This window comes from Macrobrachium nipponense, chromosome 1 (genome assembly GCF_015104395.2).
Source record: "Macrobrachium nipponense isolate FS-2020 chromosome 1, ASM1510439v2, whole genome shotgun sequence".
Taxonomy (NCBI): Eukaryota; Metazoa; Arthropoda; class Malacostraca; order Decapoda; family Palaemonidae; genus Macrobrachium; species Macrobrachium nipponense.
In genome coordinates, this window is record NC_087200.1 from 182,297,847 (window position 1) to 182,315,019 (window position 17,173).

The 17,173-nt window shown below is 35.4% G+C and overlaps 1 protein-coding gene across 6 annotated transcripts in view; it reads left to right on the top strand.

The window, feature by feature from the left end:
* Positions 1–1,452: 1,452 nt before the first annotated feature.
* LOC135219895 (histone acetyltransferase KAT6A-like) overlaps positions 1,453–17,173 on the top strand; it is a 326,469-nt gene continuing 310,748 nt past the window's right edge. For 3 of the 6 annotated variants that reach the window (XM_064257053.1, XM_064257055.1, XM_064257056.1), the window contains exon 1: positions 1,453–1,572. In XM_064257053.1, the coding sequence (XP_064113123.1) occupies positions 1,501–1,572 (72 nt within the window). In that variant the 5' untranslated portion in view covers positions 1,453–1,500. The remainder of the gene's footprint in view (positions 1,573–17,173) is intronic. The other 3 variants (XM_064257057.1, XM_064257058.1, XM_064257059.1) reach the window with 2 other exon arrangements.

The window sequence follows — 17,173 nt, forward strand, 5'->3', positions numbered from 1 at the left end:
TGTGTAAGTTTAAGGTAAATGAAAGGATATCTGGGTGTACATTTGCAACTGAAAAGTGTTTTAATAATTTACTGTATGCAAATTACACCGTTAATATGCGAAATAGGATATTATTATAAATGTGGAATGTAAGCTTAATGTAACTATCTAAAGCCCGGGACGCAGTGTTACCATACGCAAATAACACAGGCGGGTAGACAGATGGAAAAAACAGAGTATAGCATTCCTTCACTATACTCTGTTTTTTCCATCTGTCCATCCGCCTGTGGTGTTTGCGTATGGTAACACTGCGTCCCGGGCTTTAGATAGTCATTCAGCTTACATTCAACAATGATAATAATATCCTATTTCAAATATTAACGGTGTAATTAGCATACAGTAATTTATTAAGACAGTTGCAAATGTGCACCCAGATATCCTTTTAATTACCTAAAACTTACACATGGCGTAATTATTTAAAGCTCGGGACGCAGTGTTACCATGCGAAAACACCACAGACGGATGGACAGATGGAAAAAAAAACAGAGTATAGTAATTGTAGTTGTGGACAAATTATAGGCTCATATAGTAAGATACTTATTTTTAAAGCTTGGGGTAGAAATACAGCACATATGACCACGGAGGCTGAACTTTAAAATAAAGGATAACTAGACGTTCGTTTTGACTGTATTGTTAGAATCAAATAATTATGTCTTATATAGCGAAAAGACCAAGTTCGTCGTTTTGGCAAAAAACCTGATTAATGTTTATGGGAGGGCTAATGTTTGTATTTAATAAAAATAATTGATCATTTAGCAAGCATTGCGCGTGAAATACTCTCTATTCTTTTGTCCAAAAGCAGATCTCCGTTCTTAAAGCAGCGTAATGGAATTTAGTGTTTTTTTCTTTTACTCTATAGTTCCAGAACAAAATGGTTCCTTTCGACTTTGATATCTAAAAGAAACAATCCTATGCAATGGCATTTTTTAAACAAAACATCAGCTTATTAAAAAACGAGATAGTGGAGCAATATGCAATTGCATTACTATGTGTTGCAAGCTAAACTAATTGCATAGCTGATACAGTTGTAGCAAGCTCGAAAAACAATGTTAGAAATTAAAAAGAGAAAAAGTTCCCGTCATGGAACTATAAATAGTTCCATGGTTCGCTTATAAGTTAGTGTCTTCTATTAACACGTTACGAATGCGTCTATCAACCATTTTTCAATTTCGTCATCATAGGGAGGCAATCTTCACGTGATGTTACCGATGGTGGTTATGTTAAAGTTGTATGTTACGATAACAATACATTAAAGCGTTCTAAAGTGACTAGATTGGTTAAATGGCAGTAGGTTATAGTAAATGAAAATCCAGATCCAACCACAGATCATGCCTGTTTGCGGCGAATAGAATGCGACCTTGACATTTCATTTGTTTACTTTCTGAGCAGATTGGAGACTTGACAACCAGAGGCGTCGTTAGCAACGCAAACTGTTCTCCTTATCTCTCAAATATTTCCATTATGTCAGAACTCAGAAAACAGGAAAGTGTCGATGATACGAAGAGGATTGTCCATACTTATCCTTTATTACGGGTGAGTGAGTTATTTCAGTTGTATTGTGTTATGCGACTGTGGCCTCGTCTCTGGCACTTACTACCTACCTAGCTAGTAGGAGTAATGGCTCTGTAGGGACGTTGGTATAAATGTATTGTTGCATTAATAGGGCTGAATGCAGAGTGAGGGATCATGGCTAACTTTTGGGGTGGGCGGGTTCAGGAGGGCGAAATTCCCCGGCCAGGGGTTCGGGCACGGCGTTCGAGGTTAGTTTAGGGTTAAGGTATGTAAGGTTGGGTCTTACTATTCCATCGAAAATAACCTGGACGGAAATGCCTGCTACAGTGGTCATGATCCCTTGCTCTGCACTCTCTGTCATTCACATTCTAGCTGAGACATATGGCAAATTTGTATTATTTTAAAAAGCTGCCAGTGGCCTAGGCCCTAGGCCTAGTTTTGTTGCCAAAATTATAGGATACTCTTTGGGGAGGGTAAGTAAGAGGAACTATTCCCGTGCTGATGGTTTATTTCAGAGGCGTCATAATCCTAAAGGGGGTACAGGGCAACTGGTGTTCGCCTTCGCGCCAAAATATTGACACGACGAAGTTAGGTAATGCGTTGCTAACCTTAGACATAACAACACTCGGTTCAGTAGTATTACTGATATCAGTAACATGATACATATTTATCCTACAATTACTGATATCAATAACATGATACATATTTATCCTACAATTACTGATATCAATAACATGATACATACCTCTCCTACAAAAATTATTTTTAAAACTTTTCATAAAGTTAAGATGATAATTTCTCATCAACACAGATGTCAGTAATAGTTAGTACAGAATGATGGTGTTTTGATTGTAGGTACTGCAGTAATAGTTGTGCAAATGGCCCTGCTGCTGTGAATGATGTCCCATTGTAGGGTTCAGGAAGGGCAAAGGTTCTCCTTCCCCCATGTCCCCTTCCACCTAGGTTAGAGCACGGCATCCTAGAATAGGTTAAGATAAAGGAAAGTTAGGCTAAGATGTGTCCATTTTGAAACATGTCTCTGATCAGCTTTTCAGCAATTTCTAATGACGAAATAGGGCTAGTACCTCCAACTCTTCTGCACTCTTACTGTGATTTTTGTGTTTTTGCCTAAGGAGTCTGAGGGATAAGTGAATAATAAGTTTTAAGTAAGACCTAGTGCTAACAGGATTATGAATTGTCATATGGCAAATACATTTCTTTAGTTTTGATGTTTGGGAATTGTTAGGTGCATGCACTTAAATAATTTTTTTTCTGTGGTGTAACATATATGTATTGGTAACTTTTTACCTAATGTGAAGTAAAAAAGTTTTAAAGGTGCCTTTCCAAGATAGTGTCACTTAGGCCTATGTAAGCATTTCCCATCCCCTCCAGACTTTATAACCCCAGTTATCATCATGGTGCCACGGGCAAGTGAAGAATTCTTAAACCAGTTATCATCATGGTGCCAAGGGCAAGTGAAGAATTCTTAAACAGTTCAAATTTAATTTTTAAATGGAAATGAAGATATATAACATGAAACGGTAACATCTTAAACAGTTTTATTCAAAGTTTTGACTGCGAGTGAAAATATCTTTAAAAGTGTTCAGACATTTCCAGGGGAAGCTAATAAATGTAATGAGGTTCTAGACCAATCAAAGTCAATAAGAAACAGAAAGCAATTTTATCCTGATTGTATGCTAATATAATTAAAATACTTGTAATCTGTTTTCATAGTTGATACAGCACCTGTATTCAATGTAAAAACCTGTCTCATGTTATACGGTAGCATGTACCCTTGTGTTTTACTTCATAGCTTAGAGCCCTTGAGGTAAGGTTAGGTTGGGAGTTTGTTCCTACCAGCCTGAGCTGGTTAGTGAAGCTGGTAAGGTAGGAGCTGATGCACTGTTACATAAGGTTAGGAGATATCCATAGAATTTCCCAGTCACATCTTTATGTTTGATTTATTTTGCCTTTTCCACTTTCAAAAACCCTAGTTTCTCATTGAAGTTCCCCTCAACTGTTACATTTATGAACAGTTATGGTAAAAAGTGCATAAAACGCAACAAAATCTTCTGGAAAAATGTATAGTTCATCTGTTTAACAAGAAATTTCTTATCTATATATTGACCTTTTGTTCTCTCTATCTTGTTGATTGTAACATCTTTTCATCTTGGCATCACATCTCCATGCATGATGAAAATTGTATTCCCTATTTTTTATCACCCAGTCATAGATATAATAGGTTAGGGATGGTTAGGATAGCATGTGCTCCTGGTCAGAGCAAACTGGTCAAGTCTATAGACGGTTAAAGGGGTCTTGTCAGTGAAGTAGGATATAGCGCCCTATATTAGGTTAGGGTAAGCTGTATAAGTTTTTTCCTTGGGATTTTCAGAGACTAAACAAGGATCCTATTGTAGATTTTGATGTGATTGACTTGAATTTTATAAGTTTTTACCTTAAATTTGCCATAATTTGCAACATAACTCACTCAATTCAAGATTTTCTATCCTGAAATAAATTTTGGGCTATATGTAAAAATTTATCCCTCAGTTAATGCAGACATTTGCTTGTACTTTCAATTTAGCTTATTAGCAAAAATTTACCCAGACCTACGATAGCGTTATTTTGGTCAAGACTTTTTTCTAAATTATATGGAGCTCTAGTATAACTAATATGTATATTTCAGGAAGTTTTGAGTCATTGTTTTTTTACCAATATCTTTCAAATTAATAGATGAATCAGTGTGTAACTTAGCAATACTGTGTTTCACAGTCTCCCCTAATTTTTGGTAATAAGTTAAATTTCCAAATTCATCTTTTCTGGCACTTTACTCTTGAATTTGATGGGGGCACCCAGCAAACTGATAATGCTTTTGGACGTACGAGCTTCGGTAACTACTACTGAACTTGTCCTGAATATCAGCTTATAGCAAATTCCTCACTACCCCCAACTTTCCTAATCGACTCCATCATTCTTCTCCTTAATCTTTATGTCATTACACCTGATAGCATATGTTAATTTCTTCATGAATGTGATTTAAAACAAATTTATTTTGCATAATTTTGTGATGAAAAGTTTTCATTTTTATTCTAAATTCACTTTTCTACTTATATAATGAAAAATAATGGGTTAAAATCACAGCTGTGAGACAACCTTCTCTAGTTATTGGATACAAGGCCAAGAGAGACGAGGTCTACCCAATTGGGTGGAGTCACCTCCCACATTGGGTAACTACGTAGGTGATGACGTATCTTAGAGGTACCTGCTCAAGGTCCAGGGTGGGAAACAGTTTCGGGAACTTCAGTGCTCCAGTGCTCTCCTGACTCTCATGGGGTAATAATAAAGAAAACATCTTTGTTTTCTTTAAGCTGTACTTGTGAAGTAAAGTAGACTTGAGAATTCCTCAATAATTATTGAGTATATATAGCACTGTATAGTGCCATATGTGTGTTGCTTTGATAGCTAAAAATTTAGGCATCAGGAAATTAGGAAGGAAAAAGGTGAAATTTCAAAATTATTTTCCCTAAAAAACGAAGAACTACAAATGAGCAGGCAAGGTTATGTAAGGTAAATAATCAAAAGAAGTGGTAGGTACATCTAAGGTTTGTAGCACTCAGAAACGACTGTCCCAATTCTAAGAATACAAGTAAAATCTTATTTTGGAACCTATCTCAAAAATAGATAAGTATATGAAAATAGTGTGTCGCTTTCCGTTAATGACAAGTGATATAATTCAAGATGCATGGAACTCACCTCATTCATTAAACTCAGTATGGTACAAGAATTACATCCTTATTACTGCAGGGGCCTCAAGTTGCCCCCTTCACCCCCCAAGCCCCAAGAAGTAACGTTTTCTTTTTAAATGTGCAATCATAAATATATGAGATTTCTCGGAATATTACGTTTCGTGATCCTTGTCTGTCTACTAGCTACCAGTGATGATGAGATAAACAAACAGTAGTGGGAGTACATAATTTTTGCTGAAATACCTTGCTCGTGTGGCTTCAAAAAACACAAGATTCTGAAATGATGCCCGTTAGATTAGTAGAAATGGAATTGTTGTATGATATGAATAGAAAAATGCACACACACAATGGTAGTATGATAGTGATAATAGTTATCCCCAATTTATACCCATTTTCTTTTCGTTTTCTCTATGGCAATTCACCAGCTGACGTAATAAGGAGGTAGACAAAGCTCTGCCTACATAGGGGATTTGGGAGGAAGTGAGCAGAACTCTTTTTCTTGGCCTTGATTGAATACACAAGTGATAAACCTATCGTTTACCAGATACAAAGATTTCAGAAACCCCTAAATTCTGCATAATAACCATGCAAGTCGTTAGCGCATTTAATCCTGCATTGCTCAGTTGAAAAATTGCAAAGGAGGAAGGATATGTGATAGGAGGGATATGTAGTACTTGAGAGTGCTTATCCGAATGAATTCGTAAATCTTGACTGGCGAGGCTTGGCTATATCCTAAAATTCTAGAGTAAAATGCCTTTAAAATTTGTTTGGATACAGATTTTTTTTTTGAGAAACTGTTTCAAAGTACCATAGCAATCAATCAATTGGTTTGAAAGATATTGATAAAAAAAAGAAAACCATGTCTCAGATGTATTAGGTCTCTATTTTCTTAAGATTCTAACAAAGATAATCCCAACTTCCACTGAAAAAGAAAATTTTTTTTATTACTTGTCATCTTTTTGCAATCTTTGGGGAGAAGCTGGGAAATTTTAACTATATTATATATATATATATATATATATATAGATATATATATATATATATATATATATATATATGTATGTATGTATGTATTATATACTGTAATACAACAGTATAATATGAAGATAAAAGGCCCATAAAACACTATTTTAACGTTGCAACCATATATTTCGAGCACTTCCTTCTGTGCTCATGATCACTGGAAAAATATGGGCATAGGATGTCTTACAAGAGTCTATATACAAAACATATGTAGGTGTGGCAGTAAGTGTCTGTTGATGGTGACCCAGGAAAGGTGGAAATTAAACTATTCGCTGGTGATTTTTGGCCTCATTAACTCCCGGCTTGGCTGGCGACTCGTCAGGTGGTCGGATGTTCTTGGACACCTGCTTGGCCTAGGATTAACCAACTGGTCGATGTCATCTGATTTCCAGTGTCCTCCTGACAGGTTCATATTGTTGGTTTGATTGATGATAGCAGATTCCAGCACCTCTAGTTATAGGAAAGAAACTAAAACGGGAGTAATGACAGGGTTGACCATCAGGGCTCAGGATTTGCATTTCCGAATTCTCGGATGAAGAGCTGGAATGGCTGAGGGAGAGTTTTAGATGATTAGGTTACCCTCAGTATTGGTGTGAATGGGCACACATTGAGGCAAGAAAAAACTATTTTGGGGAGAGGGAAAAGACAGAAAATGAACATTTGAAAGAGAAGAAAATAATTGCAGTCCCGGACAACAACACCATTACACCCATCAACAGAAAGCTAGATCATTTTAAATTGATAGGGAGTTACAAAAACACCATTAGGAATGAAACAGTTAGAAACAAAAAGTTGGTAGAGGGGGAAGAGGCAAGAGGGGGTTATATACGGCAGCGTGTCTAGACTGCGAAGAGCGTTACTTTGGGGAAAGCGGCAAACAATGCAAAGAACGGAGCAAACAACGCAGACAAAACATAATACACTATAATCAGACGTCGTCAGTCGTCAGGCACTGATGGGAAAAAGACCATAAAATAGATAGGGGAAATATGAATTTATTTGTACAGGAACACAAACAAAACGGCCAGACTTATGTATAAAATACATACAGTATAGAATGAAGGAATTATATATATATATATATATATATATATATATATATATATATATACCACAGGTGAAAATAAGAGACGTGGTGTAGGGCCTGACCGGTTTCGACTTTATTTCTAAGGCATTGACGAAGGACTGATACATAGTATTAGAGGTCACACATGTATATACTACAGACAGTACTGGCGAACTTGCACAGAACACAACCGTTTGAGACTGCAGATCCACCCACAGGCGGGTGTCAAGATAGGAGTGGCCTTCATAACTCTTTTGGCTAAATTTCACAATATACTCTCAAGGGACTACACCGATAACCCGTACCCACCATCACCATACGAGACTACAAATGCACACCTGACTGGTGTCAGGGAGGCGGGGTTGGAAAACTCATTAGCACCGCTGCCCAATTACTGCGTTTACAAATATCAGAATCCTTTTTCCATACATCACTACTGCCTACCTTCAAATTTAAACAATTTACTCATTTCTTTTGATATTAACGGATCAAGTTTATACATCCCTTGACTGATGTTCATATTATGGTTGTAACTTTTCACTTATAAAGCTAGACTCAATTATATTCCTTTCCAGTGCGTTATTAGAATACACAATCCTTTTTGTCCCTTCCCAGTAGATAGCATGATTGTTCTCACTAGCTTGTACAAAAATACCAATGTTTCCCTGTGCATTTCCCACGCATTTTTATGTTGGTCTATTTTATTTTCCAGTTCTGTACACGTTTAACCAATGTAAAAGTTGTCACAAGACTTACATGGAATTTTATATACTACACATCCTCTAGATTGTCGGGGGAGTTCTTGATAAGTAAATGTTTCATTGTTTTATTGTTTTTAAAAGCGACATTAACACCCGTATTCTTCAGGAAATGGGGGATATCTTTCATATTATCATTATAAGGTAGTACAAGCAAATTTTTTGTGTTGTAAAGTTCGTTTTGGTTGTGATGTATATACTTTTGACACATTTAATGCACTGCTTAGTACACTGTCAGGATATTCCAGTTTCTTGCCTGTATTAAGAATCTTATCTATTTCCTCATCTGTATATTCTGGGCTACATACACGTAATGCTCTTAGAAAAATTGATGTAAACCCTCGTTTTTTAACCTTGTTTGTTTTGTCCAGAATAGAAATGAACATAGGAAGAAATATGTGTAAGCACTGTATTTAAACCCATTACTATTTCTTCGTATAAGGACATCCAAAAATTGTAGGCATCCATCCTTTTCCATTTCGATAGTTAATTTAATTGATGGTACTTATTGATTTAACCTGGAAAAAAGTTATTTGCATCTTCATTCCCTGGTCATACATTGATTATGTCGTCAACATATCTGAACCTTATTACATTGCGTGGAATCGTGTTTTAATATTTTCTGTTCAAAAAATTCCATTTATAAGTTACTTAGCACTAGGGACAGGGTTTCCCAGTGCTATACCAAGAGCATTACGTACATGTATGTAGCCCAGAATACATAAATAAGCAAATAGATAAGATTCGGAATGCAGGCAAGAAACTGGAATATCATGACTGTACTAAACAATGCATTAGATGCGGCAAAAAAGACTATGTATCAAAACCAAAAAGAACCTTAAAAAAAAGGCTTTTTCTGCCTTATAATGATAATATGAAAGAATCCCCCATTTCCTGAAGAATATTGGTGTTAATGTCGCTTTTAAACACAATAAAACAATGAAACATTTACTTATCAAGAACTCCCCCGAAAAGATTAAAGAATGTGCATATAAAATTCCATGTAAGTCTTGTGACAACTTCTACATTGGCGAAATGGGTAAAGCACTGGAAAATACAATAAAACATCATAAAAATGTGTGAGAAATGCACAGGGAAACATTCATATTTTTGTGCACTTTAGTGAGAACAATCACGATATCAACTGGGAAGGGGTAAAAAGGATTGTGTATTGTAAATAACCCACCGGAAAGGAATATAAAAGAAAGTTACAACCGTAATATGAACATCAGTCAAGGGATGTATAAACTTGATCTGTTAATATCAAAAGAAATTTGTAAATTGTTTAAATTTTAAGGTAGGCAGTAGTGACGTATGGAAAAAGGATTCTGGTATTTGTAAACACAGTAATTGGGCAGCGGTGCTAATGAGTTTTCCAACCCCGCCTCCCTTGACACCTGTCAGGTGTGCCTTTGTAGTCTCGTATGGTGATGTGGGTACCGGTTACCGGTGTAGTCCCTTGAGAGTATATTGTGAAATTTAGCCAAAAAAGTTATGAAGGCCACTCCTATCTTGACACCCGCCTGTGGGTGGATCTGCAGTCTCAAACGGTTGTGTGTATGTTCGTCAGTAATGTCTCTGTACTATATAAATATATTTGTGACTTCTAACAATGCCTTGGAAATAAAGTCAAAACCGGTCAGGACCTACACCTCATCTCTTATTTTTCACCTCCTGTGGATATGTTTGATAAATGAATCACGTGATTATAATTTATATGTATAATATATATATATATATATATATATATATATATATATATATATATATATACACATGTATGCAGATCCACCCACAGGTGGGTGTCAAGATAGGAGTGGCCTTCAAAATTGTTTTGGCTAAATTTCACAATATTTTGAAGGACGGAAACGGCGCATGTCAGTGGTAAAGATCAAGCAGAAAAACTCACACTAATAACTGTGACTTTATATATATATGCATATATATATATATATATATATATATATATATATTTAAATATGTATATATATATATTTATATATACATATATAAATATAATGATATATATATATACATATATTTATATATATATATATATATAAATATATGTATATATATATATATATATATATATATATATATATATATATATATTCATGAATAATTATCACATCGAACCGTGATCCATTTATATATCAATTCAAGCTACAAATGTCCTTTAATATCTAAATTCACTTTACCTCCCAAATGATATATTTTCATATATGTACCGAAGGGGAATTTTTTAATTGATAATAATTTCGTAATGATCCTTGGGTATTTTGAAGGACGGGAACGTCGCATGTCAGTGGTAAAGATCAAGCAGAAAAACTCAAAGTAATAACTGTCTACAAGTCTGATGCCTGCCACTGAAGAAAACCGAAGGTTATTAAGTCTAAATACAAGTACCTTATAGTTAACAAAAACAAGGCCATTGGTAACATTGCCCTGTGAGCTTGTTCTATGTGAATAGTTTTCATCTAATGGAATAATGAAAACTGTTAAAAAAATGGTATACAACACCAAAAGTGTATGAATAAACGAAAACGAAAGTCGGAAGAGAATTCCGCAGCTTGCCAGCGGAAAGGGAGGGGTTGGGGGTCAGTGACTCACCCAGCCTATGCGATTAGTACTTTATGCAGGCTTTTGAAAGGGAAGGAAATTAACGTTTTCATCCGTGAAATGGAACAGGGTTTTAAGTACTGACTAGAAATCGGATAACCTATTGCAACTCTGAAACATATAATAGGCATAGGGTCTGTAGAGACTTATATTTTGGTAGCAAAATTTTGTCATCTATGATTTTGGGTTTAAGGATAGATTTTCCTTACCTGAGAGTAGTGTAATAAGCAGCAATGTCTGTCTAAAAGTACCATTTTCATCGTCGAGTTTGTTTTGTAAATAATGATACAGGTAAAGTATAGTAAACGGAACAACAAAATAATATTGAAACATAAAGTAATAAGTGGAACAATTTATGTCGGTCTCTCCAGACTGATGGTAACATTTAATCTTTTTATCTGGTTTCTGAAATTCCTCTTAACGTGTTAGTAAAGAGAGGTAGTAGGATATTAATTACCGGAATACGAGACTCACTTTTTCTCCTAGTAAAGTTCACCGAGATTGATGGTGCGCCTAATGAAGTGAAAGTCAAGTCTGCAAGTTTAACCTACGGGCTATGAGCAACTTTGCTCATGTCCCATATAACAAAGTTATACTCATGAGATATAAAAGAGACCAAGTTAGACTCATAGGATACAAAAGAGATCAAGTTAGACTCATAGGATACAAAAGAGATCAAGTTAGACTCATCGGATGCAAAAGAAATCAAGTTAGACTCATCGGATATAAAAGAGACCAAGTTAGACTCATCGGATATAAAAGAGATCAAGTTAGACTCATCGGATATAAAAGAGATAAAGTTAGACTCATCGGATATAAAAGAGATCAAGTTAGACTCATCGGATATAAAAGAGATCAAGTTAGACTCATCGGATATAAAAGAGATCAAGTTAGACTCATCGGATATAAAAGAGATCAAGTTAGACTCATCGGATATAAAAGAGATCAAGTTAGACTCATCGGATATAAAAGAGATCAAGTTAGACTCATAGGATACAAAAGACATCAAGTTAGACTAATCGGATATAAAAGAGACCAAGTTAGACTCATAGGATACAAAAGAGATCAAGTTAGACTCATAGGATACAAAAGAGATCAAGTTAGACTCATCGGATATAAAAGAGATCAAGTTAGACTCATAAGATACAAAAGAGATCAAGTTAGACTAATCGGATATAAAAGAGACCAAGTTAGACTCATAGGATACAAAAGAGATCAAGTTAGATTCATAGGATACAAAAGAGATCAAGTTAGGCTCATCGGATATAAAAGAGACCAAGTTAGACTCTTAGGATACAAAAGAGATCAAGTTAGACTCATAGGATACAAAAGAGATCAAGTTAGACTCATCGGATATAAAAAGAGATCAAGTTAGACTCATCTGATATAAAGACCAAGCTTGGATATAAAAGAGACAAATAAGACTCATGAGATATATATATAATATATAAATATATATACATATATATATATATCATATCATATATATATATTATTATATTATAAATTATTATTATATAATTTTATTAATTATATATAGATATATATATATATATATATATATATAATATTATTATATATTATTATATATATATATATATATATATATATATATATATCTATATATATATATATATATAATATATATATATATATATATAGACCAGACTTGACTCGTCATATGTAAGAGTTTGCTGTTGGGAACGTTCTCTTTTTCGATCACATAGGTAAATATAACAAAATTAAAGAAAACTTTTATTTTTTATATTTATAACTACCATATGTTACAGTTATCAGGAACTATTCTTCAAATTAATAATACACTCCAACCATTTTTTTTAAATACTATTGTCTAGGCATAACGAGTTTTCATATATCACTACGTAGGCCTAATAGGCAACTATAGCATCGGCTGGTTAAACCGTTGTCGTTGTGGGTCATAGACAGTTTCTTTGACGTCAGTAAATATGATGTGATAATGCATACCAGTCGTCTTGCTTCGTGCAAATTAGATGTTAAAAAGAGTATTAGACATTGCCTTGTAATAAGAAATTATCTTCAGCAATAGTAAAATGTAATATTTATGCGTCGGCGTGATATGTCACCAACTGAGAATTGTAGTTAATCAAGTGTAGTACTAGTCTATTACTGTACTTTGTATTTTACAGCTTGTATTAACTTTTTAAAACAACCTTATAATTTTGAAATCATAGCTTCTGATACAGAGAGAGAGAGAGAGAGAGAGAGAGAGAGAGAGAGAGAGAGAGAGAGAGAGAGAGAGAGAGCTTTTGCAAATTTAGACTAACGCGTTTTCCACGGAGCGATAATAGCGGACCACTTGAATAACAATATTGCTTCATTTATATTTGTCGACAAATGACAGTATCGGTGGCATAGTTGTGTGAGGTTAAGAGAAATAGGTAAAGAAGAGAGGCTTTGTAGGCAAATCGGTATGAAATACTTTCTTATGATTGCGGAACTCCGTTAGGTTACGTAAGTTCAAGTAACTGTGATGTGTTTTGACATTACTTAATTTATATTTTTAGGGAAATCCCCTACGGCTTTGTACGCACTAAACACACCGCAAAGGTGGATACACACCAGGTCAAAACACTTGGAAAGAGTATTACTGTGACTTTTTCCCTGCGACTTTTTTTTACTTAGATTGATCATTTTGCAAGTTGTATCGCCTGCCTTTTGTCGTCAGTTTCTTTATTTACTCAATAGCATGTTGCGAATCTATGATAATTCATAACCAAACATCTTGCTCTGCATACTGATTCGGGATTAGTGAACTCCTTTTCATATGTTTGTATGTGCATGTGTTCTTATTACTAGTGTATGTAGCTCTATAATATAGAGACAGTATGTTATAGGGCATAGGGTACATGGAATGATGTGACTTAACGTTCAAAAGTGTGGGCTGGCAAGAAGAGTGATGGAACTACAGAATATTTTCGAGTTTGAATTCTTGTTTGCGCTGAGCCTCAGCGGCCATACTCTGTTAGGGTACTGCTCTGTCATGCGACCCAGTACCAGAGGAACCTCTCATTCTGCCCAGTGTAACCCTCCTGTCTTTTCACTGTAACCCTTCAATCTTTTCAGTGTACTAGTCCATCACTCTTTTCAATGTGACGCTTCGTTCTCTTTACTGTAACCCTCTGTTATCTCAAGTGTAATCATGGGTCCTCTCCAGTGTAACCCTTCATTCTCTCCAGTGTAACCCTTCACTCCCCCCAGTGTAACCTGTCAATCACTCCACTGTAACCCTTCATTCATTTCGTAAACCTTTTCATTCTCTCCAGCATAACCCTTCATTATCTTCAGTGTAACCCTTTTCATTATCATTATTGCAACCTCTCGTTCTCTTCAGTGCAACCCTTCATTCTCTTCAGTGTGATTCTTCATTTTTTTGTGTAACCATTCATTCCCTTCAGTGTAACCCTTCATTTTGCTTCAGCGTAACCTTCATTTTCTTCAGTGTAACTCTCCATTCTCTTCAGTGTAACCTTCAATTCTCTTCAGAGTAACACTTCTTTCGCTCCAGTGTAACCCTTCATGCTCTTTAGTGTAACCCTTCATTCTATCCAGAATAACCCTGTCAACCTGTTGTCATCCCATGTAGTATTATTATTGCTGATCCTGAACTTGAAGATATTGTCATGCTCTTGTCAGATGCCACATACCATTGTCTTATTGTACTGCTTATGTAGGCTCACTATGTTGATGTATGTGCATCTTGGTTTCGTGTGTTTTCGGTATGTTGTAACTCATATCTTTTTTCTCTGTCTTTTAACCTATGGGAATCCCTGGTTTGGAAACTCTTTGCTAGTTATAATGTTAGGTTTATTCCATATGAATGTTTGCCCATTTTGAATAAAGATAAAATTGGTGATGGTGATAATTTGAATGGCATAATACGCAAAACTGGCTGATAGAATGATTGATGGCTGCAGAAAGATAAAGTTAATTAAATCTGGAGGAACAATCTTGTTAAGTTTTCCCAGAGGTTACTAAATTCTCAATAGTTCTTTGTTTTAAAATATATCTTGATTCATTATTTTAAGAATGTGACGAGAAAGTTTGGATTTCTTTTAAGACCTGTCAACAGCAAAATAAAGCTGCTGGAAGTTCTATGTTATTTTTTTACGAGGGAATGAAATGAGAGAAAGATCGCTCTAAGGAAAATGCTGTAACTATAACTGAATATCAAGAGACCTATTCTGTTTGTAAAAGAATCGCATGTTGCAAATAGCCATACTGTAGGCGGACAAAGATGGAGAGTTGAATAAAAGGAGTGGTTGATGGGATAACTTAAAAAAAAGAATACAGAAAGTAGAAAAGCGATTTTAAGGAAGGAGACAGAGATGAAAGGTACAAAGAGACTGTAAAGATGAATTTCGAGGAGGGGGGGGAATGTTGGAATGACTATCTCAAGACAGAATGTTAGCAAATTATTTGAGAATTATCACAAGAGAACCTTTCTTGGTATGTCTTCCAAGCTGAATACCTTGGTGAAACCTCCATGGAGGGATGCTGCTTAAAGCGTCCCTTATGTGGAACACTGTAGACAGTGCAAGAGTTTCTTTGCCGTGCCCTTTCACCCCCGAGCTGAGTTGCTTTCTAATGTTCATTGTCACTCGTTGGTGTCTTCTTAGTCAGCTGCTCAGTTTCTTCAACTTTATCTTGCTCCAGTTTCTGCTGTCGGGGAGCCTCTACGAGAGTCCATAAATGTGGCTCCGTAGTTCCGTTAATCTTCTTAGTGATGATTGATTAACGCAGTGGAGGAAGTTTCCCTTAGAATCAAGTGAGGTGCTTCACAGGGTATATAATTTATGGATTGAAATTGAGCATTTGAGACATAGTTCGTACCGGGTTCTATGTGAGGCTCTTTTAAAAATGTTACTGATTACTTTTATGTCTAAAATATTGATGGATATGATGAGACGTCTTCGAGGTTTGTAGTTATGATTTAATGGGGTGTTTGTGGTTGATTACATGTTATTGGGAATCGTTTATGATAAGAAGTTGATGAGGAAAAGAAAGGTTTGATGTTAGTGACTGGAGGTGAATTGCAGGAGGTTGAGAATATGGAGTTTTGAGGTAGTTAATCCGAAATCAGATTGTGGTGTTCTAGCTTATTTATATTTATATATATGTATAAGTGAATCACGAAAGGTTGGGACGTGATAAGTGCATAAATAAATGTATAAGTCACGAAGGAAAGTGAAACACTGGAGTAGCTACAAGATCTTTCGACTCGCGTCCTTTACTTAGTCGGTCTGCTAAGTAAAGGACATGAGTCGAAAGGTTTTGCAGCTACTCCAGTCTTTCACTTTCCTTTGTGGCTTATACCTTTCATTATATATTTATATATAAAATATGTTTATATATAGTGTACATATATAATGTATCCTATATTTTAAACAGTTTCTCCAAGCCTTATAGATATGAGTAAAACATAAAACATAAAACATAGGAAAATGTTCCCATGACGAAAAGTATTTTGACATTCGACTGTCATTTTTTCAGAGCCTATTTCTAAGACAGAGTACAACTTCAATGCCTTTTTACAGTAATGATAATGACACCATAGAGGGGGGTTTACCCGGCACTGGACGACGTCAAGGCTTTATATTTTTTACTGTTTTTATTTCAAGCATTAAAATTTTGTTTTCATTCGGCGTGATGCAAAACAAACTGAAACGCCACTAAGCTGCTTCAGGTTTGTGTTAGGGAACGCGGTTGAATGGTTTAAGAACTCACTCTCTCTCTCTCTCTCTCTCTCTCTCTCTCTCTCTCTCTCTCTCTCTCTCTCTCTCTCTCTCTCTCTCTCCTGAGTGGCAGCAGGTGTTTAACAATTCCATTAGCATTTAGTGAAACATTGCAGAATTAGCCCCTCGTTTCATTGCGTCCTCCTCAATCATGCAAGGGCTTCGTTCGAATCCCGACGTCCTCTGGCATTGTTTGAGAGACGTGTGGTCGACCGAGCTGCAGAGATTATTTAATTATGGGAATTTTTTTCGTTATTATGGTGATAGTTGATGGTGGTGATGGTGTGGACACTGTGGATAGTGATTGTTAGATAGCATTGATAGTGACTGACAACGAAGTCGGTGTTTGAATGTTTATATTTTTTTTATGAGTTTTATTTGTTCATGTTTCGTATTAAATGAAAACCCTTCATGTGTTTTGTGATATTGTTAATGATATTTAATGATGGTGTATGGTGATGGTGTCGACACTGTAGATAGTGATTGTTAGATAACGTCGATAGTGACTGACTACAAAGTCACTATTTGAATGTTTATATTTTTTATTTGTTCATATTTCTTATTAAATGAAAACCCTTCACGGTTTTTGTAATATTGTTAATGATATTTAATGATGGTGTATGGTGATGATGT